The following is a 27275-nucleotide window of genomic DNA, read 5'->3' as shown; positions in this document are numbered from 1 at the left end:
CGTTTCCCTAGGAGGATGGTCTTCAGTCTTCCCTCCTTTCTTTCCATTCCAGGCCTGTGCCCTATAAGGCCGTGAAGCTACCTGTTCTATGGCTTTCGTATTTAAAAAAAAAAAAATCAATATCTATGCATAACTGAATTATGAGTAAATGCTCGACGTTTTTCTATGGAATGCGCTACCTCACTACTGGGTTTTTGTACGAGATACGAGTGTGTGTGCATATAAGAGTGCTTGAATTTCAACTTGCAACGTTATCATAACGCCCCATCAGCGTGTTCTTTGAGATATGACGCACTATTCATAATCAATCCATTAGTAAATCCGAACGGAAACTTTTAGGTTATTGCCTTATCAAACCGTAACGTCTAGATCTGCTTCCAGCCAGGTCACCTCAGGCCCGTAAAGAAAGCAGAGGCCTAGGATGGGCCAAGGTATTCTATATACCTTGGGATGGGCGACCATAAATGTTAGTGGTCGGTGATTCCGGGGAGTCGTCAGACGGTTTATTGAGGGGGAGGAGGAGGGGAGGGATTTGGGTGGTGTTGGGGATGGGAATTGCTCCCACCTTGAGACTAACTCGTTTACTTTGCAAAGCAAGAGGATTGCCCCAAGCAGCCCTGCACCGACCCTATTTCTTGTAATTTACTGAACGAAAAATGTGAAGGTGTTGGTACCAGTCTGTTTGGTTGATGTTACATCCCTGTAAAATCCTTTCTCTGTTAGTAGCAAGTACTGTCCATCATGAAGAAGCAGTTTTGAATTTACATTCAGCCAACTTCTGTTACTTTTCAGCGTCTGACTCATTCTTGTACGATAAGAGAAACCATCCCGGCATTAAAATAACAAAATAAATTTCCTGCGATGCTACAAATACCGTGATTAACGTCTGTAATCAAGTAGTTAGCGCAGAGGCAAAAAAGGCGTTCACTTTCCACCGGAAAACATCAAAGACAGACCAACAACCATTTCCCGAGAGCAAAGGATGGACAAATTGGACCAGTTATTTACCTCTGGAAAATGAATGCCACTGCTAAAGGGAAACTCGTATCAGCTCTCATTTACCTTACGGTCTTTTTTAGGATGAGGCTCGGCACCATCTTTCTTCACTAGGACTCTCACTGCCAAAGCTCTCGAACTTTCCACATTTGCCGATACCTGCGATTTCCCGCACTCCACCCACATCTCGGTGTGCTCATCTTCGGGAAATTCACCTCGGCCAAATATAAAAATACAAAGAGCGTCCAGAACAGCCTTTAGCATTACGCACAACGCATTCCACTAACACGGAAAATACATTTCTATTTGGTATGCAAATTCCCACGACATTCAATATTCTAGCCCTCATTTCTCTCCAGCGTTCTATTCCTTGCTGGGCACATCACGCCACCACGCTACGCTCTCAACTTGTTCCTTTTTTCCTTTACTAGAAACACACACACACACACACACACACACACACACACACACACACACACACACCACAGAGAGAGAGAGAGAGAGAGAGAGAGAGAGAGATTGCATTATGTACCCCAAGAACCAGCCTCTACGACGAAATTTTCGATGGGATCAAGCCTCCCACATCGTTCTACTTTAAGAGAAGCCTTCCGGGTTTCCTTACGAAAAACAGCTCCTTCTTTGAGAACATCTCAAAACCCGTATATATAAATAAAATAAACCGTAAATATCAGCAAAAAAAAAAATAATTTTATCACCCTGAACACCACTCAACTCTATCTCATCTCATAAATAGCCAGTTTACAAAAATCCAGCAAACAAAAATTTCTATATTGTACTGACCAGTTATAGTAGACATCCGGCACACCAATTGTGTGTGTGTGTGTGTGTGTGTGTGTGTGTGTGTGTGTGTGTGTGAGAGAGAGAGAGAGAGAGAGAGAGAGAGAGAGAGAGCAAAGCCATGATGACGCATGTAGTTATTAATGTTTCCCGGGCATGTCTGTCCACGCCCGCGCCACAAGAAACCTGGACAAGCGTCAGTCATCAAAATCTTGTAAAATACTCAAGAGGAAATATCAGGCCAATGACACCACCGCATAGCAACCCTCCAAATTCTTGTGAACTCCAACTTCACCCCAAGTAAATGCTAAGAACAAACTACCCGTAAACTCCAAATTTTCAACACTCGACCTGTCGTCTCCAACCACTAGTCTATAACAACGACAGAGCAATTGTCGTATTATAATCATTGAGCAGTTTAGGCTGAAGTGCACCGGTTTCTCAACAACACAGAGGCAAAAGGGTGATACGTGTATTAGAATGAAGTCTTTCAACTGCTTTGTCAAGTACCTACAATCCGCCCCTAAAACAAAGTGATCCACATCCTTTACCCGGGTAATTTAATTAGCCGCCACAAAATCAATTAAACATAGGAGTAAAAAAATAAAGGTAATGAAAAACGCTGGCATTGGCAATACACACCAAATGACTTCGATTATCATTATTCCAAAGTGTAAACCATCACTAAAGGTTTTGGACCAGCCACACTGAATCATGAACTCTTTATTCATCGCGAAAGCTATAAACAAAAAAAAAATTACGTTTTTTCTAATACATATTGGTACAACCTAAAGTCGCTAGAAAAGACTGATTCAGGCTATGAACTGTACACAACTGAAATCAGAGGAAGGACATTATAGGGTAATTGAGAAAGGTCAAATTTTTTTTTTAACCTGACATAAAACAAACGAATGATTAATATTACAGTATAATAATCTTTATCGTCGACGTTCTGCATAAAAATAATAGATTGTAATAAAAATAAATCGCGTTTTTCAAAAAATACAACTAAAAGTTACACTGCAAAATACCACCAAACTGTGCAGTATCCTGCGGAGGAAGTTGCGCTCAGTCTTCTATGAACTCAAATGTGTTCTTGCCAGAAGTAGCTTTTCACTCGGCGGCTCTTCGCTTCCGGATCACAAATCTTCATTGCGTCTACAGGAGGCTGATGACACAATCTCATTTCCAGTGCATAGATTTTATGGGACATTAATGCTTACTGCTTCATTCCTTATGGTTTACTCAGATTTTTTCATGTTAATTTGTCCCTTGGACCTTTGCAGTCTGGTAACATCATTATATTCACTAAGTTACTTGAAGTTTCACATTCACCACAGGGTACGTATTTTTAGCTCTCTCTCTCTCTCTCTCTCTCTCTCTCTCTCTCTCTCTCTCTCTATCTCTCTATATATATATATATATATATATATATATATATTATATATATCTATATATATATATATATATATATAATATATATATATATATATATATATATATATATGTGTGTGTGTGTGTGTGTGTGTGTGTGTGTGTATGTGTGTGTGTGTGTGAGAGAGAGAGAGAGAGAGCGCCTCTTGAAAAATTCAATTTTCCAGTTCTCGTCGGCTTCATTAGTTCAACTACCAAGTAAAGGTAATGTTGGGATGAAAGAGCCTTCCAACATCAGAAGTTAATAGTTCTATTAGAAATGGAAACGAAATATCGACTGGTTTTAGCCTTTCACGACTTTAAAAAAATTTTATAGGACAAGAGTTTTTATTAAATATTAATACTAAAAGATACTTTCTCTAGCCATCAACGCTGACAATGATGAATGAACGATTGGTTTTCCTTGCACCTTCTACACCTGGGTGTGGAAGAATGACACGACGAGCAACCTCAGGAGGACAAATGATGAACAAGCACAGGACAGAGAAACAGACTCGCACAGTTCAAGACAGGTACCGCAAATTGTCATGTCTCCTCTAAATGTCTTGTAATTGTTTACTCAAAATGAGGCGGCGCAAGGAAAAGAACACGCTTACAGGGGTGTTCCGTACATATGCAGCCAAGTGTAGGTACCCAATGTTGCTTACATATTTTAGGCTACACATCCAATTTTGCACATTGCGTAAAGAGTGTGTTCATGTGACGACAGAGTGAAGGCTCTAAGACCCTTCAGTCCACCAGAGCACGAAAATGAGATTGAGAAAATACAATTTATATTAATATTTCGGATACACTAATGACGAAGTAGACGTTCCTTTTCCCGCCTGTAATTTCAAAGCAGAAGAAAATTAATGCCATCATTTTCCTCAGGTATTCCATGTTGGACTAAAAGGCACATTCTGCCACAATAACCGAGCGAAGCAAAGCAAACCCTTTCAAGAATTGGAGACAAGCGTTATGCAAACCAGTAATTGACCGTCATAATGGTATCTGAGCAGGGGGGGAAGGGGGTAGGGGTAGGGACCGCAAAGGAGGAAGTTGGGCAAGGAGACCTCTTCGATCTGAACCGAAGTGTCTTTCTAAATCGCGCGGTATTACCTTCCTTCCAGGCTTCCCGAATCCTTTAATCCTGTTAAATAAGATCCTTCCCCTCCTCTTCCAGAACCTGGCAGCGACGCAACCGCGCGCCGCCGAGCAGAATATCTCGCCTCCTTTTTCCTGAGGTCGTCTCTTCGGGCACTAAATAGGTTGTCTTTGTTCGGTATCGACTGGTTTGCTCAAACGTAAACCAACCAGATGACGGAGTCTATAATGAAAGACTGCTACAACCCCCTAACCCCCACCCCCGCCATTTCCCTTTTACCCCGTATTTTCTTTTCGCTGACCGCTTCGTCTTCTTTTTTCTTTCTTTCTTTAGTCATTCCCGACACTCCCATTCAACTCTTCACTCCTTACTCAAAACCAATTTTCTTAGCGATTTTTGCTTTCCTGACGCAAAACTGCATATCACTAATGAAGCTAGAATAATTTTGTGGAAAGAGATGAGTTACTTTCATACTTTTTATTTGCACTTCCTGTATATGGACCCTTTTTTTTCCGAAATGGTCTTTTTCTTCATACAGGGTTAAATCAGATAAAATGTTCGAATGACGGATGCCATTTTCCTATTCATTTTAAAACTGTTCTAGTATATTTTACGTAACTGACTGACCAAAATACACCTGACTGCTGAGGAAAATTCAACAGGGTTAATTAAGGTAAACAATATGACATCAAAACGGCAAGGAAGAAAAAAACCTTTTGAAAATCGGATATGTTTTCAGGTGTTGTTCTTCCTTCTGCTGATGGATTTAATGTTTTGAAACATAATGCCTGTGCATATAAAATTTTTTTAATGTTTTGTATTCTTGATAGTTTCTTAAAAGTGAAATACCGGAACAAATATGAGAATCAGTATACTGTGATTATCTGAACTTGACTGAAAAGGAAAGATTATTTTCGTGCTAAAATTCAAGATTAAGAATTTACCATAGTAATATTCTAGAATTGATCTCAATTCCCAAGATAAAATTTTTATCCCCCCCAAAGAGAGAGAGAGAGAGAGAGAGAGAGAGAGAGAGAGAGAGAGAGAGAGAGAGACTTGTATAGTACTTACTGCCTAAGGAGTCCTCCATCCTTCTTCTTGTTCCACCTCCTCATCCTCTCCCTATTTCTCAGGCTCCTATCAGCTTTAGCCTGTTCCTTCAAGGATCTCTCGTCCCAGAGCTGAAATCTGCGGAGTGGTGTTAGCCGCCTCTTTTCTCCTTTCGAGATCTTCCAAGTTTTTTAATAGTTCCCGAACACGCAAACCACGGCCCAGCTTCATTCGCCGATGCATTTTATACCGTCCCTCAATGGCGCAAACTTGTGCTAACTTCCACTCGACGACAGTCCGGTACTAGATCTTTTCTCATTCGCCGAAAGATTAAGAGACGACGCACAGCAGATAAGATCATTCTTCGAGGAGGAATGACGCACAAGATGTCTGTCACTAGATTCCCAATGGTAACGTTACCAGATGCCTTCCTCCTCGCAAAGGAAAATGCAGAAAAGGCAAACAGTGCCACCTTCTCCGATTCTAAATAAACTCTCCAGCTTATGCAACCAACGCAAGCACGATGAAGCTGTCTAAAACGTCTACAGAGATGTAGAAAATTAACTTCCTGAGAAGTGACAATCACTGACGAAATTCTTCAATGTCTCCAAAGGGGCCTTTACAATCTCTACGAAATAGTATCATATACTTAAGAAACTACAACGCTTTGGAAGGCACTACTGCAACACAGAGTTGTATGAGAACATATTTCGTGGTTGAAGGGAGCGAATTGTTTTATGTGGCACTTTTATGGGAGTAGCACCATTGTTTGTAAAACAGCACCGTATGAATGTCGTCGCGATTATATTCAACAACTCACTGAGGTCAAAGTAAACAGCCAGGGCAGCTTCAAACTTCATGCATATCTCCGCTCCTCTTAAGATATCTTGGCCATAACATAAAATCTCTCAACACACGAAGCGTTGAAAATGGACGTAGTAGTATCACACGTTTACAATACTTCATACTTTTCACATCTCGCATCACCAATCAAGGTCTACTATATTTCGAAATAATATTTTGCACGAGTTCTGAACACTGACATTATTTATTTATCTTGATGTGACTTTGGGATGAAGTTCTTCACAAGAAAAGCTTTTTTTCCAGTGTAGTTGTCTTAGATGATAGAAAATAATATTTTCATGCAACACATCATATTAATTTTCAGACGGAGAATCACAAACGTTAACTTTTACGCACAAAATTATTTCACTTAGTACCGTCATCATTCAAAATCAAACTATCACAGTAGTCAAACTGAAGTCAATCCCGTATTTTTAAGACTTAAATTTAATTCACTATTTCGTTTAAAATACTAAGCAATTCCCACCTCTTACACTACGAGACTATTATTATTGATGACTTGCAGAAGCACTGTGAAAAGTAACTTGGTCTAAACATGAAAGTAGTTTACCAACAAATTACTTTATTCGGCAGACGTCTTCGTCATCCTCCTGTTATGCAATCAACTTATATTGAATCAAAGTCCTTCTTCTATTCATTTAACCTCGTGTTTAAACCAAAGTGGCAGTCCTTCCTGGGATGCACGAACCATTGTCTCTCTTAAATATCGATCTAGGGTAGAGAAAATGAATTTAATAACATTAAGAAAATTAACCCCGTATTGGTGAGCTAATATGGTTTATGACCTCGATGAAACTCCAAATTGAACATTATGAGACAATCGTATCGGGCTCCTTCAAACAAATGACGTTTATTACGTTTGGCGAGTTGAAACGCTTCGCCTTTACTTAACTAGCACAGTTCAGTGATCTGCATTTTCAGTTTCGACCACAAAACATTTTAACAGGTGGACAGCTAAAAGCAATTTTCTGAAATTGAACGCCAGTACTTGCAGCTGTGTACGATGTTTTCCACACTATCCTTCCAGTCTACAAAAATTAGCGGGGAAATAATATTGCAATTTTTCTTGGTATCACAATTTAACACCGTAAAATTTACAAGACTCAGCTCACAGATAAGCATTTAAGGGCATCTTAATGGGGAAATTTCGAAGAAAATTAGATCTCTACCTCACCTTGAACGCAGTAGCAGAGAAAACTACCTGCCCTGTTCTTACCTTTTCCAATGAAATCACTAATAATTCTTCACTAATTGGAAAAACTGAGCAGAACGACATATTATGGAAACCCTGGAAACGTAAAGTAGCGGAAAATGCCCATTTTTCATCATTTTCCCCCAAAAACGATCCAGAGTATATTAAAATTTTAACAAATATACTTCACAGCGTACATATATATTCTTTTCCAGTTCCACTGAGCACCTATTAATATACAAAAGTGTGACGTATAGCCTTAAACCTTCCAACGAAGAGACCTGACTGGAAATACACTGGACAAAGATATTATGCAAAAGCGTGTCATTCGGATCAAGTAGCTGTCTCCGGGTTAGCAGTAATTACTTTCTATGACGTCCACTTTTAATACGACCCTTTTCCTTTGGTACTTCTCACAACCACCACTTCCTTTTCACTTCCTTCGCAGGAGCACCTTCAAGCGACGGACGACCTCCACAAAAGCCCCGTCGAAGCCACAAGGAAAGAGCGCCAGAGATAAATGACACCGAATTGAATGTCAATATGACCGGATATTAGCGATAGTTTATCGTTACCGTCTAAGGCTCGCATTTTCTTTCTGTCTCACGTCTTCCTTTCTCTCCCTCTCTTTCTCCCTCCCTCTAACTCGCTCATCAGGGCACAGAAGGCGGAAAAGTAAAATGTTCGGTGCTCGGAGAGACAGTGGAGGCAGAGGGGCCTGCCAGGGATTATATAATACGTATAAATATATAAGGTAAGTGGGGAAGAGTAAAGAGCGATATATGCGAGGTCCTTCCTCTTTCGGCCTGGGCGAGGAAGAGCAGAGGCTGGGAAAGAAGCTTCCGACACATACACGCGCGCACACACACATATACACCCGGCCAGCAGGCCCTCCTCTCTCTCTCTCTCTCTCTCTCTCTCTCTCTCTCTCTCTCTCTCTCTCTCTCCTCACAGCTTCCAGACCACCACTGGAAAACGCCACCCACCGTACTAAAGTGTCGACCATCACGCCACTGCAGCTGAGACTTTTCGAGTGCAAACACACACATACACACACGCTCTATACACGGATGTATGCGTCTGCATGGCAAGGTTACACGACACCATACGTCAACGTACACGGGGATCATTACAACTGGGGAATTTAAACGAGTGTGTGTCCCTAGTTCAGGTGTGAGGAAGAAAAACTCACGCAACAAAAGACACAGACAGACATCGAACCTGTTGCAGGTCCTGTGCACTGCATAGGAAGGAAAGGAAGAAGAGAACACACTCACTACAACCAACGTGAATTAGAAAAGCCTCTTCTACTTATTGAACCCATACATTGACTTTCAATGTCACCATCCTTTACCTATAAATGAAAAATAAATGTATATATCTCAGTAAGAAATGACAACTTTTGTTATCACTTTTAACACGATACAGAGTAGAGACATAGCAGCGTCACATTTTCTAATGGACTACAATTCTACAGAGAATTTTCAGATGAAAAATTAATATTGCCCATGGGTAAACACAAACACACACACACACACACCTATAGACAATACATGATGCATATATATATATATATATGCTATATATCATACATGGACACAACCACGCGCACATATATATATATATATAACTATATATATATATATGATATATATAATATTTATATTATATAAATATATATATATATATAATATATATAATAATATATATAATTATATATATTTATTTTTGTCTATTTATCTATTTATAATAAATGCACGAATCTTGACCTCAAGTACACAATCCTTGCGATAACTGTTGTTCAAAAGCTAAGTTAATTAAATAGAGATCAACTAAAAACAACCATTAGCCAGTTCCCAATTACTTATTCACATGACTGTGCCACAGTCACTAAAATCCGTGATAATTTGTGTGGCATATTGGTTGTCTATAACCTTTTTTAGATCGGTTCTCTATAACCTAAAGGTTATTCAATATTGATGCAAGTGTTTTCAGCGTAACTGAGATAGTAACGATATAATATATGTATATATGTATATATATATATATATATATATATATTATATATATATATATATATTATATATATTACTATATATATATATATATCAGGACCACACCACGAAAGTGCATAACTAAAAATAATAAAAGGAAAAGCTAAAACAGAAAGAACTACAAAGCAAAACGCTCAACTTCCATCAAAAAACAATTCATCGAATGGCCTATGTTCTGACTTATGCCTGGGCAACATGAAGGGATGGGGAGAATACTCCTGTCACACATCAAACAGGGTCACAAGACAAAACAGAATACAAATGAGAGAGAGAGAGAGAGAGAGAGAGAGAGGAGATTATATTGTTTTAATTAACTCAACATCGAAGGCATCAACACACACACGCACACACACACACACACACACACACACAACACACGACACACAACACACACAGAGAGATGAGAGAGAGATTGCATTGTTTTAAGTAATTCAGCATCGAGGGTATTTTCAACAGAGAGAGAGAGAGAGAGAGAGAGAGAGAGAGTCCATCCAAGTCAATTCCTTGGACACCTTACCAAGTAACAAGTTCAACAGAGAGAGGAACAGGTGCAACTATGCCTGGCAGAAAATCGGTAAGTGGTGGTGGTCCCCTGTTGCAACACCAATGATGCATAGTCGCATTTTCGCGACGAAAAGACGACAATGTACTGCTATTTTTCCAGATGGTTCACACACACTATTCACATTAGTTGGGACGGGTTTGGGCTCTCTACTTTCATAGATTTAAAAGTTGAATGTAATGCTAGGAGAAGTCTCAGTAGTTTATCGTAATAATAATAATAATAATAATAATAATAATAATATAATAATAATAATAATAATAATAATAATAATAAGAAGGAAGGAGGCCTTCTCTGAGGGGAGTGGCATTGAATATTATAGCTGCTTCAACGGCATTTAATTTGTATAGAATCCTCTCAATTCTTCTCATTATCTTTTTCTCATCAGCATGTAGCTGGTATATTAGGTTTCCTAAGGAAACCTGATATACCAGCTACATGCTGATGAGAAAAAGATAAGAAGAAGAATTGAGAGGATTCTATACAAATTAAATGCCGTTGAAATAGCTACTAATACTAATAATAATAATAATAATAATAATAATAATAATAATTGTTTCACTGTTTTTTAGACTTGGCAAGTTACATAATCTCTTGTACTGATGCAAACACATATCACATTAGTTGGAACGAGTTTGGCTTTTTTACTCTCATAGTTTTTAAAACTTACGTATTACAGGGAATAATAATAATAATAATAATAATAATAATAATAATAATAATAATAATTAATTGTTATATTGTTTCTTAGACTTGGTAAGTTACATCTTCTCTGTATTGATGCTAAAAAATACCGAAACCGAAATTCTTCCTATAATAATAATAATAATAATAATAATAATCGCTGGAAACAGACCTTCTTTTTTCAAACAAGTTTTATTGAAAATAATGGCAGAATTCACAGAATTGATTTTGTACAATATTCTTTCAATTCTCCTTATTGATTTTTCTTTCTGGCACGCTGGTTATTATAAAGCAGCTGTCCAATGTTCATCGTGCTATAGGTCGTCAACGGAAATTTCGGGCGGGCTGGTGTTATCAAAAGCAAAACTGGTTATCAGGGACAGGCTGGGGTCGTCAAACAGGTATACAGGTGGGTTTCGTAGATCGGGAACAGGCCGTAGTCGTCAGGGGTCTATCGGTATTTCTTGTTATTTTTCTCTCTTTTCTGGTTTTCAAGGCGTCTACATGTTTCGGCCACCTCGTTGGGCATCTTCGGGACGGGATCGCTGAGTGCAATGGTCTGTGTCAGATGTATTCACGCTATTTATTGCATTCGGTTGGCTTGAAGAAAACGGGTACCTCACTTTTCATTGGGCAATACCTGTGACGTCACGAGCGATGTCATCAGGGGCCCGTTGCTGGTTGGCTGTCCTCTTCGTGGGCGGAGCCTCATCCTTATTGGTGATGGTGGAGGTCCCCTCGAAGGGAAAGCGTGCTACCAGGTCGTCTCAGGGCGAGAGCTTGAGCTGCGATCACCCTCAGGGTTACTAGGGACGTCCTCAGGATGAGAGCTAATGCTTCTATCATCCTCAGGATCCCTCTGGTGCGATGGTCGTTGTGGGGCGGTGTCTGCTGCTCTCCTGACGGCGGTGGGGAGGAGGAAGGTCTCCTGTGTGATGTTTTAAACTGGGCTTCTCCCTCCCGATGTGCAGCGCTTCTAAGATTCGCAAACGACGTAGATCGGGTGCCTGGTCGATAACCTCGAAGTTACCGACGATGTCGCTGCGTCGATTCTTTTATTATTGTGGGCAGTCCTTGCATGATTAAATACCGCTCCTTGCCTGCGCGTGACAGGAGATCCTCTTGGAGAGGCGCATTGACGTCATCCCGCCGTGTAAGTTCCGAGGCATCCTCGGATTGGGCACGTGTATCTGTAAATGACGTTCGTCCTCTTCAAGGGATCCTGCAACGGTGCGGGGTTATTTTTCATAATAAGACTGCATGTTTTTTTACTTGTATAAAATATGATCAAGTTGATCTGCTTTGTTGGTGTCGGTCGGAGAAAACGTGATTCCTGATTATTTCCCGTAGGGCTCGCTCGTCTTCTTTATACCGCCGATGGAAGGTGCCCTTGTAGAAAAAATTAATTTTCTGCTGGGGGTCTGGGCGGGGTTCCTGTAGGTACCATTCTTCCATGCTCTTCCTGAAGACGTTCTGGATGCTTCGGTTGGTGTGTCCGTTGTTTACTAGGACCTGGGCTGCACGTTCCATCTCCTTATGGGTGTCTGCCCATGTTGAACATGGGAAAGAGCTCCTGACGTAGGCGCTGATGGTGGTGTCCTTATAGCGTTCAGGGCATTCACTCTCGCCGTTCAGACACATTCCCAGGTTCGTGGGCTTCGTGTAAACCCGTGTAAGCGAACGCACCCTCCTTCTGTTCAACCAGGACGTCCAGGAAGGGAAGACGGCCATCACGGCTATATTCGATGGTAAATCGTAAACGGCTGTTGGTGTGGAAGGCTTGACGTATTTCCTCGATCTCCTCCCTCGTTCCTGCTTGGATGAAAGTGTCTCTATATATCTTACGTATATAGATGGCTTCCTAATGCTCCTAAAGACACGCTCCTCCACCATGCCCATGTAAAAGTTCGCAACAGGACCCCGAGGGGGGAATCCATCGATTACACCATCGATTTGTAAGTACATATGGCCATGGTGGTTAATGAAGGGAGCCTTCTTGGTGCATATTTCCAGCAGAGAGCGAAGGGCGTGTTCGGGGATATTCAGCGGGTCGGTGGATGGGTCTCTGTAGACACGTTCAAGGATCATTTCGATGGTTTCATCTACATGGGCAGACACCCATAAGGAGATGGAACGTGCAGCCCGTTAGGTCTAGTAAACAACGGGACACACCAACCGAAGCATCCAGAACGTCTTCAGGAAGAGCATGGAAGAATGGTACCTACAGGAACCCCGCCAGACCCCCAGCAGAAAATAAATTTTTTCTACAAGGGCACCTTCCATCGGCGGTATAAAGAAGACGAGCGAGCCCTACGGGAAATAATCAGGAATCACGTTTCTCCGACCGACACCAACAAGCAGATCAACTTGATCCCGCACCGTTGCAGGATCCCTTGAAGAGGACGAACGTCATTTACAGATACACGTGCCCAATCCGAGGATGCCTCGGAACTTACATCGGGATGACGTCAATGCGCCTCTCCAAGAGGATCTCCTGTCACGCGCAGGAAGGAGCGGTATTTAATCATGCAAGGACTGCCCATAATAAAAGAATCCGACGCAGCGACATCGTCGGTAACTTCGAGGTTATCGACCAGGCACCCGATCTACGTCGTTTGCGAATCTTAGAAGCGCTGCACATCGGGAGGAGAAGCCCAGTTTAAAACATCACACAGGAGACCTTCCTCCTCCCCACCGCCGTCAGGAGAGCAGCAGACACCGCCCCACAACGACCATCGCACCAGAGGGCATCCTGAGGATGATAGAAAGCATTAGCTCTCATCCTGAGGACGTCCCTAGTAACCCTGAGGGTGATCGCAGCTCAAGCTCTCGCCCTGAGGACGACCTGGTAGGCACGCCCTTCGAGGGGACCTCCACCATCACCAATAAGGATGAGGCTCCGCCCACGAAGAGGACAGCCAACCAGCAACGGGCCCCTCCCCCTGATGACTCGCTCGTGACGTCACAGGTATTGCCCAATGAAAAGTGAGGTACCGTTTCTTCAAGCCAACCGAATGCAATAAATAGCGTGAATACATCTGACACAGACCATGCACTCAGCGATCCCGTCCCGAAGATGGCCAAACGAGGTGGCCGAAACATGTAGACGCCTTGAAAACCAGAAAAGAAGAAATAACAAGAATACCGGATAGACCCCTGACGACTACGGCCTGTTCCCGATCTACGAAACCCACCTGTATACCTGTTGACGACCCCAGCCTGTCCCTGATACCAGTTTTGCTTTTGATAACACCAGCCCGCCCGAAATTTCCGTTGACGACCTATAGCACGATGAACATTGGACAGCTGCTTTATAATACCAGCGTGCCAGAAAGAAAATCATAAGGAGAATTGAAAGAATATTGTACAAAATCAATTCTGTGAATTCTGCCATTATTTTCAATAAAATAATAATAATAATAATAATAATAATAATAAATGTAAGCCACCGTATGGCTCCACATTCATGTAATACATAAGTGTTCGTGTACAACTCTTAGTCCTTTATAAAATCATTTTAAATATTCATAACCCGTAAACTGAATACCTGCTTGGTTTTCCCGGCCGCCTGGTCTCCTTCACTGGCCTTCATGAGGCTGGAGAGAGAGAGAGAGAGTCTTCCTTGAGCCCAGAAGTCGGTGTAATGTAATTCCGCGAACAGTGTCCCCCGCCGACGGTCGGCTGTGAAACCCACCAGCGGGGAAAGGAAGGCAGAAGGAAGGAAGGAAGGGCCGTAGGAAAGGAAAGAGAAGAAGAGTGAGGTGTGTAGGAATGGAAAGAGACGAGTGAGGTGTTAGGGAAAGCAAACAGAAGAAGAGTGAGGGATGTAGGAAAGGAAAGAGAAGAGTGAGGGATGTAGGAAAGCAAACAGAAGAAGAGTGAGGGGTGTAGGAAAGGAAAGAGAAGAAAGTGAGGGGTTTAAGAGACGAATAAGAGTAAGGTGGAGGGAAACGGGAAAATATCAGCGGGATAAGGAAGAGGAAGGAAGGAAGGAAGGTCGTAAAAGGAAATAGAAGAGGAGAGAGTTGGGGTGTAAGGGACGAACAAGAGAAAGAGGGAAAGAAACTGGGTAAGACATCGGCGAGATGAGGAAGAGGAAGGAAGGAAGGAAAGGGCGTATGAAAGGACATAGAAGGAAAGTGAAGGGAGTAAGGAACGAATAAGAGACAGAAGAAGGGACACTGGGGAAGACACCAGCGGGATAAAAAAAAAAGTGGAAGGAAAGAAGGGGTGTGGGAAAGGAAAGAGAAGACGAGAGAGGGGGTGATAAGGAATGAATAAGAGCAAGAGCAAAGGAAAACGGGGAAGATGAATGAAAAGACGAGGTAGGAAAAATGAACGATCGACAGGACAGAAGACTCATTTGATTGGACGCAGTCACCTTTCTCACCCAGATGGTTTTTGTTTTTTATATCATTTCCTTTTCATTCCAGAGTGGATAACCACAAAAGCTATCTCGCATTAATGAAGGAAGATGAAATAGAATATGGAGGAAAAACGAAACCGCCTAATGGACGAAAAACGACTGGGAAATATTAATTCAAAACCTCTATTTGCGTGAAACTGAAAGAGTGAAAATCATCATAAAGAAATGAAAAGAAGTAAACAGCAGAAGGGAAACGGAAAAGCACAAAGAAAACGAAGATACAAACGAAAGCAAATAATTTTGAGCAGGAAATTGAGCATGACCCCATCAGCTTTATTATTTCAACTTCAGAATAATAAAACGCCAAATGAAGGTCACAGCAAACAAGAGAAAGCGCCATCCTTTATATCAGATAGAAGAACGGTACAAACGACATACATGTATACATACGCATAATCTATAAATCATAATATATATATATATATATATATAATATATATATATATATATATATATATATATAGAGAGAGAGAGAAGAGGAGAGAGAGAGAGAGAGCAATCAAAGGTAAACGATAAACCAAAAAGTTAAAATGAGTACCAGGTAAAACGTAGCTACATTTTTTTCTTTTAGTTCTTTGCTCAATCTTTGAAGTTCTGAAGTAAAAAAGGCAAAATTTAAAACTATAAGCTGCAGAGTGACTCCAAAAAGAAGAAATGCTTTAGATGCGACTTTTCACCTCTAGGGGATTGGCTTTCTTGATTGGAAACGGACGTGTGGCAGAAAAACGAAAAAAGCTTTTCAAAATCTATAACCAAAAATTATTGCGAGTAAATTTACTGTTCCAGTAAAAATTGGATAATGGCAGCAATACCATTTGAATCGAAAAGTGACACGCTGTCACAAAATCACGAGTATATTACATAAAGGTAACTCGTGAAAAGCAACAAAATAGTCTTTTTATTCCATTTAGAATTAATTCTTATTGTTTACTATATAGTGAACGTACTAATTTTATTTCTATTTTTCATGCAACATTAAACAGCAAAAAATAAACACGTTTTCAGGAAAAGGTCTTAAAAAAAGTTCCTTAAAACAAATCACAAAATTAATAGTCCGTCACAAAGGAGCTGATCAGACAGTGACTAACACCCAGCAGTTGAAATGGAATGAAACAAAGAACTAAATTTGCAAAGAGCGAATCGCGAATAAAATCCGGCGCACTCGAAAGTTACATTGCAAAGTCGAGAGTTTCATTTTGCACGACTATCATTATCGAGCAAGGATTTTCAATTACCAATGAGCGCCGAAAGTTTCATCGGGAAACAAAATATAGAGCGAAAAGTCCACATTTTCTGGGGTCACTGGGACTCCATCGACGAACTCATTTGCTGTCACTAAAAAATTTACAGCGACCAGTTAATTACTAATGGAGTTTACAGCAAACTGAACGTCATCGTATTCAGTCACAGCCGTGATTCAGTGCGCACATACACAAAGCATGAAGAGATCTGTGTAATTCAGATACTTTATTATGTACCAATTCGTAAAACATTTAATGTCTATAATATATTATATATATATATATATACTATAATATATATATAATATATATAATATATATGTATTTATTATTATTATTATATATGTTAATTATATATAGTTATATAATTATATAAAATATATATGTATATATATATATATATATAATGTATCTATATTCTATATATATATATATAGTAGTTATATTAATTATATTATATATATATATACTATAATATATAATAAATATATACACATTTACACACACAAATAACATATAATACACACACATACACACACACACACACACATATACATTATTATATATATATATATATATATATATATATATACCATATATATATATATATATATACATATATATATAGATATCATTCATCTCAGAAATGCAAGGAAAATAACATCATCTATTTAATGCAGGAAAATATCTGAGAGAAATGAAAAATGTACAAGTGTGAAATGGACAAACATACTTCTTCACTTGCCTCCCTTCGTCACCGACTTTTTTTTGTTTTTTTTTTTTTAACTAACCACAAGCTTCACGGTTATCGAGCCAGCATACAAAAAGCGAAGTGGACACGACACGACACACGTGCAAAGGGTGAAAAATGTTCTACATGCAACTCCCATGTCACAGCTGTGTGACAGCCTTGAAGATGAATGGTGACCTGCTGAATAAAATTCTGAAAACGTTTTTTCGGCAAGAAAAAAGGAACAAACTTTAACTTTCCCCAAATGAATTCGCAAATAAAAACGCATCCACTGACTTGGCTGATTAGGAAACGCACACACAAAGGACTTAGACAGACAAACGAAAAGAAAATATCGAAGAGGAGAAAGCAGAGGAGAAAATAAAAAGGCAACGGGGCTGAAGGCATAATGGAAAGGGGTGGAGGACCCACTAAAGTGTATGCGAGGACGCAGGGAATTCAAAAACGCACCCCCAAAGGGTCGTATACCGGCCAAGATGTCTCGTCTTATACCGTCGTAATGCTGCCTGCACTTCCTCCTACCTCCTCCACTCCTCACTCCCACTCCACCACATCCACCCCTCACACTCCTTTCTACTCCTACACACTTACCAGAAGAAGAAAAAGAGAACATGCAAAGAGATAAACAATGCCCACAAAAAGGCACACGGGGCCGTAAAAAAAACAAAAAACAAAAACAAGAAACAAAAAACAAAAAATAATCGCATAAAAATAACAAATGAAAAAGCTAAAAAAAGGAGAGACCCTGTATACAGTTCCACACTGATTAATACTATTATTAATGACATAAATAAATCTCAAGTTCTCGTTTTATCAAGAATTTAAGCACAAAAGACCGTAGGGAATCATAACTCCAAGCTCCAATATCACGCGAAGCTCCAGAATTGGCACCTGAGCGCAGTGCGTAATCGTGCAGTCAACGTACCACCCACAGACGTAGACGCGTCTACCTACAGAGGTATAATATATTACGATTGCCATACTATACTTTTAGTTAGTTTAGCTTCTCAAAATGAACATGAGGTTGGGACCATTAATGCTGGCAAAACTGCCGAGTCGGGCTCAAGCTTATTTACTTATTTAGAACTACGTCTGGGGATAAAGGTGATAGACCCGAGTTGCTTTGTTCAGTTGGGTCTTCTTCCTCTTTGCAGCGGAAGGAAAGATAATATAATCCGTTCCTCCTTCAGCAGTCAATAAGGATTCAGTGTCTTTTTTTTTCTTCCGTTAGACAGTTATCATTTTCTTTTATTAAAAAAAAAGAATGATGAATTAAAAACAGACTATTCACAATTTTAAAGTTCATGATCACATAACAAAAGCGTTTCCACAGAATAAACTTAGAACGCATACCATTTATAAAATAAATACATATCCTGAATCATTTATGTGTGTATATATACATACATACATACATACATACACACACACACACACAACACACACATATATATATATAATATATATATATATATATATATATATATATAAATATATATATATATACGCATATGTATATGTACACACACACATATATATATGGACATAATTTATACAGTGAAAGACAAAAGGATATAACTTTCACTTAATTTCATTTGAACATTTCAGAGTGACTATTTTAGCGGACAATGTACAACTTTCGTAAAAATGATCTCTCTCTCCTCTCTTTCTCTATGATCTTAACCTCAATATTCAACAAATTTTGTTGAGCCCTGGCTGCCACCATTCCAAATGGGAATGCGATAAAAAGGATGGCTCTCTCTCTCTCTCTCTCTCTCTCTCTCTCTCTCTCTCCGCATAATAAAGACCATAAAAAGCAACATTACTTTTGTCTTTTATTCGCCATGATCAGCTTTTATACTGTCGCCCAGAGTATCTAATAAATGGAAGTACGCGTTCTAGTCGCCTTTCAACACAGCAGACGCGTCAAAAGGAACGCTGAACACACACACACACACACACACTACTTCACCAAGACTTTATAAATTTCTTACGCAACATTTTAAACATTGCAAAAGGTACTGGGAAGTCTCTCTCTCTCTCTGTCTCTCTCTGTCTCTCTCTCTCTCTCAGGGGAAGCTGTCGAAACCGAACACCCTCTAAGCCAATAGAAACGCCCTAAGGTCTCGTATTTCTCCTGAACGACCAAGGGTTTCGCCCATTTTTTCGACCCTTCATAAAATAAGACCAAATTCCAGAAGAGGAAAACCTTGAGACAAAAACAAAATAGGGAAACACTTCTACTGAGAGAGAGAGAGAGAGAGAGAGAGAGAGAGAGAGAGAGAGAGAGAGAGAGAGAGAGAGAGAGAGAGAGAAGTGGGGAGGATGGGGTGGCGAAAAAGATACAGCAGAATGAAAGAAAATATGAACTGACATGCATATGAAACACCGAAAAATAATGAAGAATAAAATGGACGCCTTCAGGAATTCAGTGAAATGCAGAATTGCCATTATATCATGAGGCTTCCTCTGTATCCCGTGACTTCCCAAACAACTGAAACGTTACTTATTTGGAAGACAAACATATTATTTCATCAACGTTAAAATGGCAATACTTCTCCCGTGTCTTTATAAATCTGAATACGTAGTTTATTTCTAAATAGAAACCTGTTCCGGCATCAATATGAATGAACCAAAAGAGGGTTAATGTGGTTGGTCGTCATTTTGTAGAACGAATGAACATAAAAGGAATCATCCTCTGAAATCCTTTTATAATATATGGTTATAAATAAATCCATGAACCTGGCTATATTACCCTGCTTCTCTACTTAATTCCCGAAACCTCGTCAAGCGACCCCATAACCCCATAATGAACAGCTATTGAACAGCAGCAGCACAGGAACATTGAAACATTCATTCTCTTAAATAGGCAAGGCAACGCACGTTGCTAATGAACGCATAAATAACAATGAAAGGCAAGGCTTTTGTTCTGCAGCCTTTGCAACTTCTCTTCCATTACGAAACCAATAAAACAACACCAAAATAGACTTGTTCGCGTGGTTTGACTGACCGTTTTCTTTCACGCCGAAAGACTTGACATCCAAAGAAAACGAGGCCCGTGAAGACCTTCAAATTAAAGGGAAGGCAAGACGAGCCGAGCGGAGATAAGGCAGAAAAAATGAAAACGTTTCGAGTCTTTACCGTTCAGCGATCTGCAGTCATTTTCATCAAAGTATCATCGCCACCAATATAAGCATGGCCGTAAAATACACTGATACTCCCATCAGTAGTTACCTGTAAATAGGCATAAACATGTAGCATTCATAAAACACTGGTAAACAAAATCAATATGGAGCAACTAACGCTTTCACTTCTAACACATTACTTACGACCAGAACATAAATAATAATAATAATAATAATAATAATAATAATAATAATAATAATAATAATAATAATAATACCAGCTAATAAGTGAGGCAAACACTCAAAGAGGTAAAGGAGTGTGTCTGGAGCACTTCTACTTAACACATTCCTGAGAAAAGTCCTCAGCCTCGAGGGCAAACATGTGATGAGTGCCGCGCCAGAATGAAGTTGGAGAGAGAGAGAGAGAGAGAGAGAGAGAGAGAGAGAGAGAGAGAGAGAGAGAGAGCAAATGGTTTTACACTGATGGGATAGGATTACCTCGTCGAGGCCCGTCCGTTTTAAACTCTGATTGCTCTCTCTCTCTCTCTCTCTCTCTCTCTCTGTCATACAACAGTCGACTTAAATGTACGTAAACAGGTCTGCTGTACATGCAGGCATTCTGGAATTTTTTGGCTCTGTTCGGGATTAGAACGTTGGTCATTCAGCTTATGAGTTGAACGCAATACCAGTTGCAATAGTGGGCAAGATACACACACACACACACACACACACACACACACACAACACACACACAGAGAGAGAGAGAGAGAGAGAGAGAGAGAGAGAGAGAGAGAGAGAGAGAAATGTCTACGCATCCTTATGCACAGAAAAATCCCAGCAGGCGACAAATTATTCCATGCGTATCCATTCATAAACTTTAACCAAGTGATAATGTTAACTGAACAAAGGGAGATGAAAATACATTTATGCCAATGAATGTAATGTTTAATTAATAAATATAAACAAAACAAACTCAAATATAACCGTGAAAAAAAGTTATCATAACAGACGACTAAAATGACTTGCTAAAGATACAATTGCAAAAATGTAAAAAATTAAACCTTATGCTGACTTCAACCAGACAGAGACTGTTTACAAAGACTCATTACAGCACCTATCTTAATGAGTTTGCCAATTCCATTTAGTATATCAACTGGCTGAACAACGCAGAACACGAGCCATAAATATCAGAAACCCAAATAGAGCAGCACTATAAATATTCCGCAAATAATTTATGCAGTGCGTTCAGGGAAACACAAATAATAAAAAATGTCATTCTTATTCAGGTTATGCAACGCTATTGGTAATATTTCAATGAATGCTATTATTATATGAACAACACGGAAAACTGAATTTGAACAGAAACGGAGACTTATCAACTTAATTCTAAATTCGTATAGGATACCGGAATGAATTGAAGGCAGATTTCCCAATACGTTAGTAAAGCAAAATATAGGCTACAAAGGTTAAAACTGAAACTAGTAATGAAGTGCACGAAACGTAGAAATAAAACACTCAATGTAAGGGCGCCATTGCACAAAACATATGAATAAGACATATTAAAACTTAGTGATTCCGTTTTAACTAAGCTGGGGATAGAATGAGTGCCAGAGCACCTTTCTCATCAAAATTAGAAGGACTTTTCACATCGTTAGTTGTGTTTTTAAAAAATCTTTTGCTAAACAAGAATTCGCAAAGCGCATAACAAGACCCCAACAAAAGAGAAAAAAAATTAATAAAAGCACGCCAAGAAACAAAAAGCAAAATAATAGTAATAATAATAATAATAAAATCGGAAACTTAAGTTGCAATACAGGAAAACGTCCGTCGAGACAAATCGCTTCGTATTTACGTCAGCGACAGAATGAACGGCCACAAATGCGGCGGGATATGTACGAATGACCGTGGGGAGGGAGGTGGGGGGGTTGTTATCAAGCCTTAATAAATCTTGTAAAAATGAGCCAATCTGACAAGGAGGAGGACCGAATGGTTGGGATGGTGAAACGGAAACCAAGGCCTTTTTTCTTAATAGGAAGTAGAACATCAAAATAATAAAGATTTGCCAAAAAAATAAAATAAGAATAATAAAAAAAATAAACAACAATATTGCAAGCACTTAACGGCCGCGAGAATATTGATGTAAGCGTAATATTTCCGCATCATTTTTAGGCCATCGACTAATAAATTTGTTCAACAAGGTTCATAACTGCGTCTGTATATAAATATTGAAGTGAATTTCATGAATATACGAGATTTTGACAAGGAAACGTCCTTACTCCGAAAAAACGAGGAGGAGGAGGAGGAGGAGGAGGAGGAGGAGGAGGAGGAGGAGGAGGTTGAAAGTACGTTGAGTAATTAACAACCTACTTCCGAGGAGCGACACTGCAGATTATTGGACATCGGATTTTCTTTCAAAAAGATGAAACGAGAGAGAGAGAGAGAGAGAGAGAGAGAGAGAGAGAGAGAGAGAGAGAGAGAGAGAGAGAGAATGTTGCACTCTAGTAAATGAAGAACATTACTCAGTAATAACAGCCTTGGTCTTCAGGGCTAGCACCCTCTTTCTTAATTGCAATGTAAACGACTTATCCTTAAATCACATTCATCCTGTCAAAAGCCGTCGCCTTATTTATTTCAAAAGGCCACATCATGAGAGGTGGAACTGTAATGTCAGAGAATCTATGTCATAATCAATTCGCTAACCAAAAGACAAGGACGACATACAGCATCGTGATGAAGATCATTACTGATTATAAGCGGTGTCTACTCCAAAGAAAATGATAATTCCTTTCGCCGGGAACAGAGTATACGGGACACAGCGACAAAATCCTGACAACAGCGATAATTATCATGGAGACAGGGACACCAACCGTAATCATGTAACTGATCAAGAAAATCGAAGGAAAATGTGCCAACTGAGAACAACTAAGAAAACGTGAAGAGATGAAAAGAAAAAGCGATAGAAAAGGAAATAGGAATAAAATGACACTGCAAACGTACAATAAGTGCGTGTCTGCAAGGTAAAAACAAATACAATAAACGACAGGTTCACACGACAACTGGAAATAATAGCTGGAATGGAAGGATTATACACTACAGACAGGGCATTCCAGATTAAGGAATAAAAATGGTAATGCAACCGGCAGCTCATTAATACTGCATGTTGGAGAGAGAGAGAGAGAGAGAGAGAGAGAGAGAGAGAGAGAGAGAGAGAGAGAGATACTACTTGCTATATATGGTTAGCTCCCCTTCAACACGAATAGGAGCTGAAAAGCAAAAACAATTTGGAAACCTGCTTTTAAACATTAAAGGACACTAAGTAAAAAGAAAAGAAAAAACTTTCCTATGAATTTTATTTGTACCCAACAGAAAAAAAAGAATAATTCTTTTTAGTAAATAGAAATGATTTCAACATGGAACTGGCATCATAAACAAATTGACAATCCTCTGGGGAATTGGAAAATTGAAAAATCATCGAGCAAGCCGAGACAAGAACATGTAAGATTATTTCTCATTCCTTTAAAAGTCCGACAGAGAGAGAGAGAGAGAGAGAGAGAGAGAGAGAGAGAGAGAGAGAGAGAGAGAACTTGCCAACATCCATTTCACTCCATCAACTACTGAGGAATGTAAATTAATTCATAAATTCCAGCTTCCCGTCGCTGCTGTTCCTATCTCCCAGAAATGAAGAAAGTAAATGGAGGAACGAAGAAAATTCTCCTTCCCTCTCACACACACCCTCAACCCCATTAAGGAAGCACACATCATTTACATAGGAGTCGGCAAAGGCACGAATACAGTTCGTAATAATATAATAATAATCATACAGATTTTCTTTACGAATGGAGTGATGAGGAAAGCCAAAGGACAGGAAGATTCGTGAATGGAGTAAAGAATGGTTCATGGATACGGCGGTTCAGTTCCGATAGTCAAGAAAAACTGCAAAGACTGGCAAAAGTGTTTTGAAGTGTTTACTAGAGGAGGGAGTTGAATATATGTGTGCAAAGGTAAGATTACGAGCGTAAACGCAAACTAGTTTGAAAGGGATACTGAATGTTAATTCTGATATTGGAAGATTGAAAGTATTAGATCGTGTAAGAATTTAGGTGTAAATGTGTAGATGTATAGATGCTGTGCAAAGGACAATTTACGTGAAAGGGTATAATAGAGTTCTTTAAGATTTTTTAGTCATGTGGAAAGAATAGAGGTGCGTAAGTTGGTGAAAAGTGTAAAATTCAGAAATGTTGGGCAGAAGTCATGAACGAAGGCCTCAGATGGACTGAAGGGTTTACAGATTCGGCTGATGCGGAAGTTTTTAGCACAGGGAGTTCAACCACGACTCGGCATTTAGTGCCAGGGTGATGGTGATCGTTGTCTCACCTTTTCTCAGGAGCCATCCCTTGATGCAGGAAACGGTTCCATGTTTAAAAAATTGAACTACGAACTTGGATTTCGCTTCTGTTTGAATAAGATATATTACTCCAATGTGAACACAACCATAGGCAATGGACTAAAATGGTTTTTTAACCTAACAGAAAACAAAAAAAGCTTACAAAACTAGAAATTCAATCAAGGTAATTTGAAGTTTTAATCAGCCCACCGCGGATTAGCATAACTTGTCAGAGAGAGAGAGAGAGAGAGAGAGAGAGAGAGAGAGAGAGAGAGAGAGAGAGAGAGAGAGAGAGAGAAATTACATATGGGTGTTGAGGTCATGGTAATTTTCAAGTCCATTAAGTACTAATATTCTATTAGGAAAATTCTACCATGGAAATCAAAATATTAATTAATCAAAATGGAGGAAACGAATTTCAGAAAATGTTTAGCAAAATATATGCCAAAGGCTGATACTTCTCCTTTACACAAGTATCCCTTTCTTAGTCATGCAAAGAAAACGGGCCAATAAAATTCAAATTTATGGATGTCTAATATAATTTTCGGAATTGACTTGCATGCCAAACGAACGACTGAATTAATTTTGTACTGTAAATCTCAAGCAATATAGGTCAACCACTTTGATTTTTTTTTAAACAAATTGGGTATCTTATCTTTGAGGTCGAGAGACGCAAGTTACAAAAGAAATATTACTGCCGACTCCTCTGTCTCATCTACATCTTCGAATTTACCATCACCATTTGGTCGAAGACTTTATTCCATAGTAGGATGTCAAGTTCCAATGGTTAAGAAAATATGTCTGTGGATCTACAAAATTTCATTAAAAATTTTTTGTTACATTTTTACTTGTCCTCTGCGTTTAAACCACACTCATACTCGTGTGAATATCTCCGCTAGCTAACGGGCTACACTTGACATAAAAGCAACATGCACATACCGATATCGGCAAATGAAGGACCACGTTCGAGTTCAATATGAAACAATGGTGAAGAATTTCTTGAATGGTGCGTCTTCTCTCTCATTAAGGCAACGGTGTCTCTGTCTTCAGACGTGATTTGTTATTTAATTTCAGATGTGATTTGTTATGTTATTTCAGAAGTGATTGTTATTTTATTTCATCATTCGATAAGCTCGGGAGAGATTTTTGCAAGCATCCAACCAAGAATAATTTCTTCACTATTTTTATATCATAAAAAATAAAAAAAATTCTTGCAGTGGCAATTTTATTTCTATTAATTTGTCGATAGAATTAATGCACACTAAGTTACTACGAAACTTTACAATAAAAACATAAGATGTAAACGTACCATGTGTCCATGTATCGGAACCAAACATATTCGTAAACAAACACAATAATGGTTCATATCAATGATCGTGAAATACAAAGCTATATATATATATATATATATATATATATATATATATATATATATATATAATATATATATATAATATATATATATATATAATATATATATATATACACACACACACATCAGAGAGAGAGAGAGAGTCCATGCAAATAAATCTATTAGTTTGCCGACAAGGAAGGACAAACAGTGACTGGCCGTGTGTGCATGAGCTCCCAAACAAAGGGCGCGCGCGCTCCCGTTCACCCTCAAATGGGCAGTATCATATTGGAAAACTAATTTCACGGCCTCTCTCCTCCTGCATTGACACATTCCAAGAGAGCTGTGATCGCCAATTACAAAAGCGACGTCATTGAATATTCACAGTGACTATCAATACGATGCAGATTCTATTTTCAGTTTTGTGTTTATATCAAGGGTTTGCCTGCAGGGGGGAGAGGATGGGATTGGGGTAGGGATGGGGTGGGCTGTGGGATGGGGATAGGATGAGATGGGTAATATTGATAGGCAAAATAACAAATAAATAAAAAAAAAAATGTTGACGTGTGAGGACACATCGAGGGTTAGGGGCGGAGAGGGGCGGGGGGTGGAGAGAAGGGATGGGGTGGGAGAAGGGAGGGGAGTGGATGGGTGAAGGGGAAGGAGAGGGTGGATGGGGAGAAGGGGATAGGGGAGAGAAATAATTCCATATTCATATCACAAGCTAACTATTTTATTCCATTAAACGACAGTCAAAACATATATATCAGCTTTGCAGGTGCTGGAATTTTAATTTAGTGTTCAGATAAAGTGCGAGGGAAAACAATAACAGCCCAATAATATATATATATATATATATATATATATATATATATAATAATATACACATATACATATATATATATATATATATATATATATATAATATATATATATATAAATTGCGCTATAATATAAAATATTCACTCGTTTTCGTTATGTAATTACATGGCTGGTTTGTGTGACACTGCGTGGCTGATCATTTATTAGGCAAAATCAATTCACTGCTCTCTCTCAAATCCATTAACTTTGCTCTCCTTGCAGAAACGGCTGACGACTGACTGTTCACTTTCTATTATAGTATTACTTTAAATCCTACACAAGAGCACTTAAGCAGGTAAAATCTCAAGAATAGGTAGAAAGAGAGAGAGAGAGAGAGAGAGAGAGAGAGAGAGAGAGAGAGAGAGAGAGAGAGAGAGAGAGAGAGATTCCTTTCTCTATAATTCGTAGAGCGGAGATG

General features: G+C 39.2%; 1 protein-coding gene across 12 annotated transcripts in view; it reads right to left on the bottom strand.

Moving 5' to 3' along the window:
- LOC135220695 (ecotropic viral integration site 5 ortholog-like) overlaps positions 1 to 27275 on the bottom strand; it is a 431521-nt gene that overhangs the window by 116760 nt on the left and 287486 nt on the right. The window contains exon 1 of one of the 12 annotated variants that reach the window (XM_064258090.1): positions 5384 to 5838. The exons of the other annotated variants lie outside the window; for them this stretch is intronic. Within the exon in view, the coding sequence (XP_064114160.1) occupies positions 5384 to 5427 (44 nt within the window). The 5' untranslated portion in view covers positions 5428 to 5838. Of the gene's footprint in view, positions 1 to 5383; positions 5839 to 27275 lie in introns of those variants that run through there. 12 annotated transcript variants of the gene reach the window in all.

The sequence above is a fragment of the Macrobrachium nipponense genome, chromosome 2 (genome assembly GCF_015104395.2).
Source record: "Macrobrachium nipponense isolate FS-2020 chromosome 2, ASM1510439v2, whole genome shotgun sequence".
Classification (NCBI taxonomy): Eukaryota; Metazoa; Arthropoda; class Malacostraca; order Decapoda; family Palaemonidae; genus Macrobrachium; species Macrobrachium nipponense.
The sequence above is the reverse complement of the archived record's forward strand: the minus strand, read 5'-3'. Positions and strand labels throughout refer to the sequence as shown.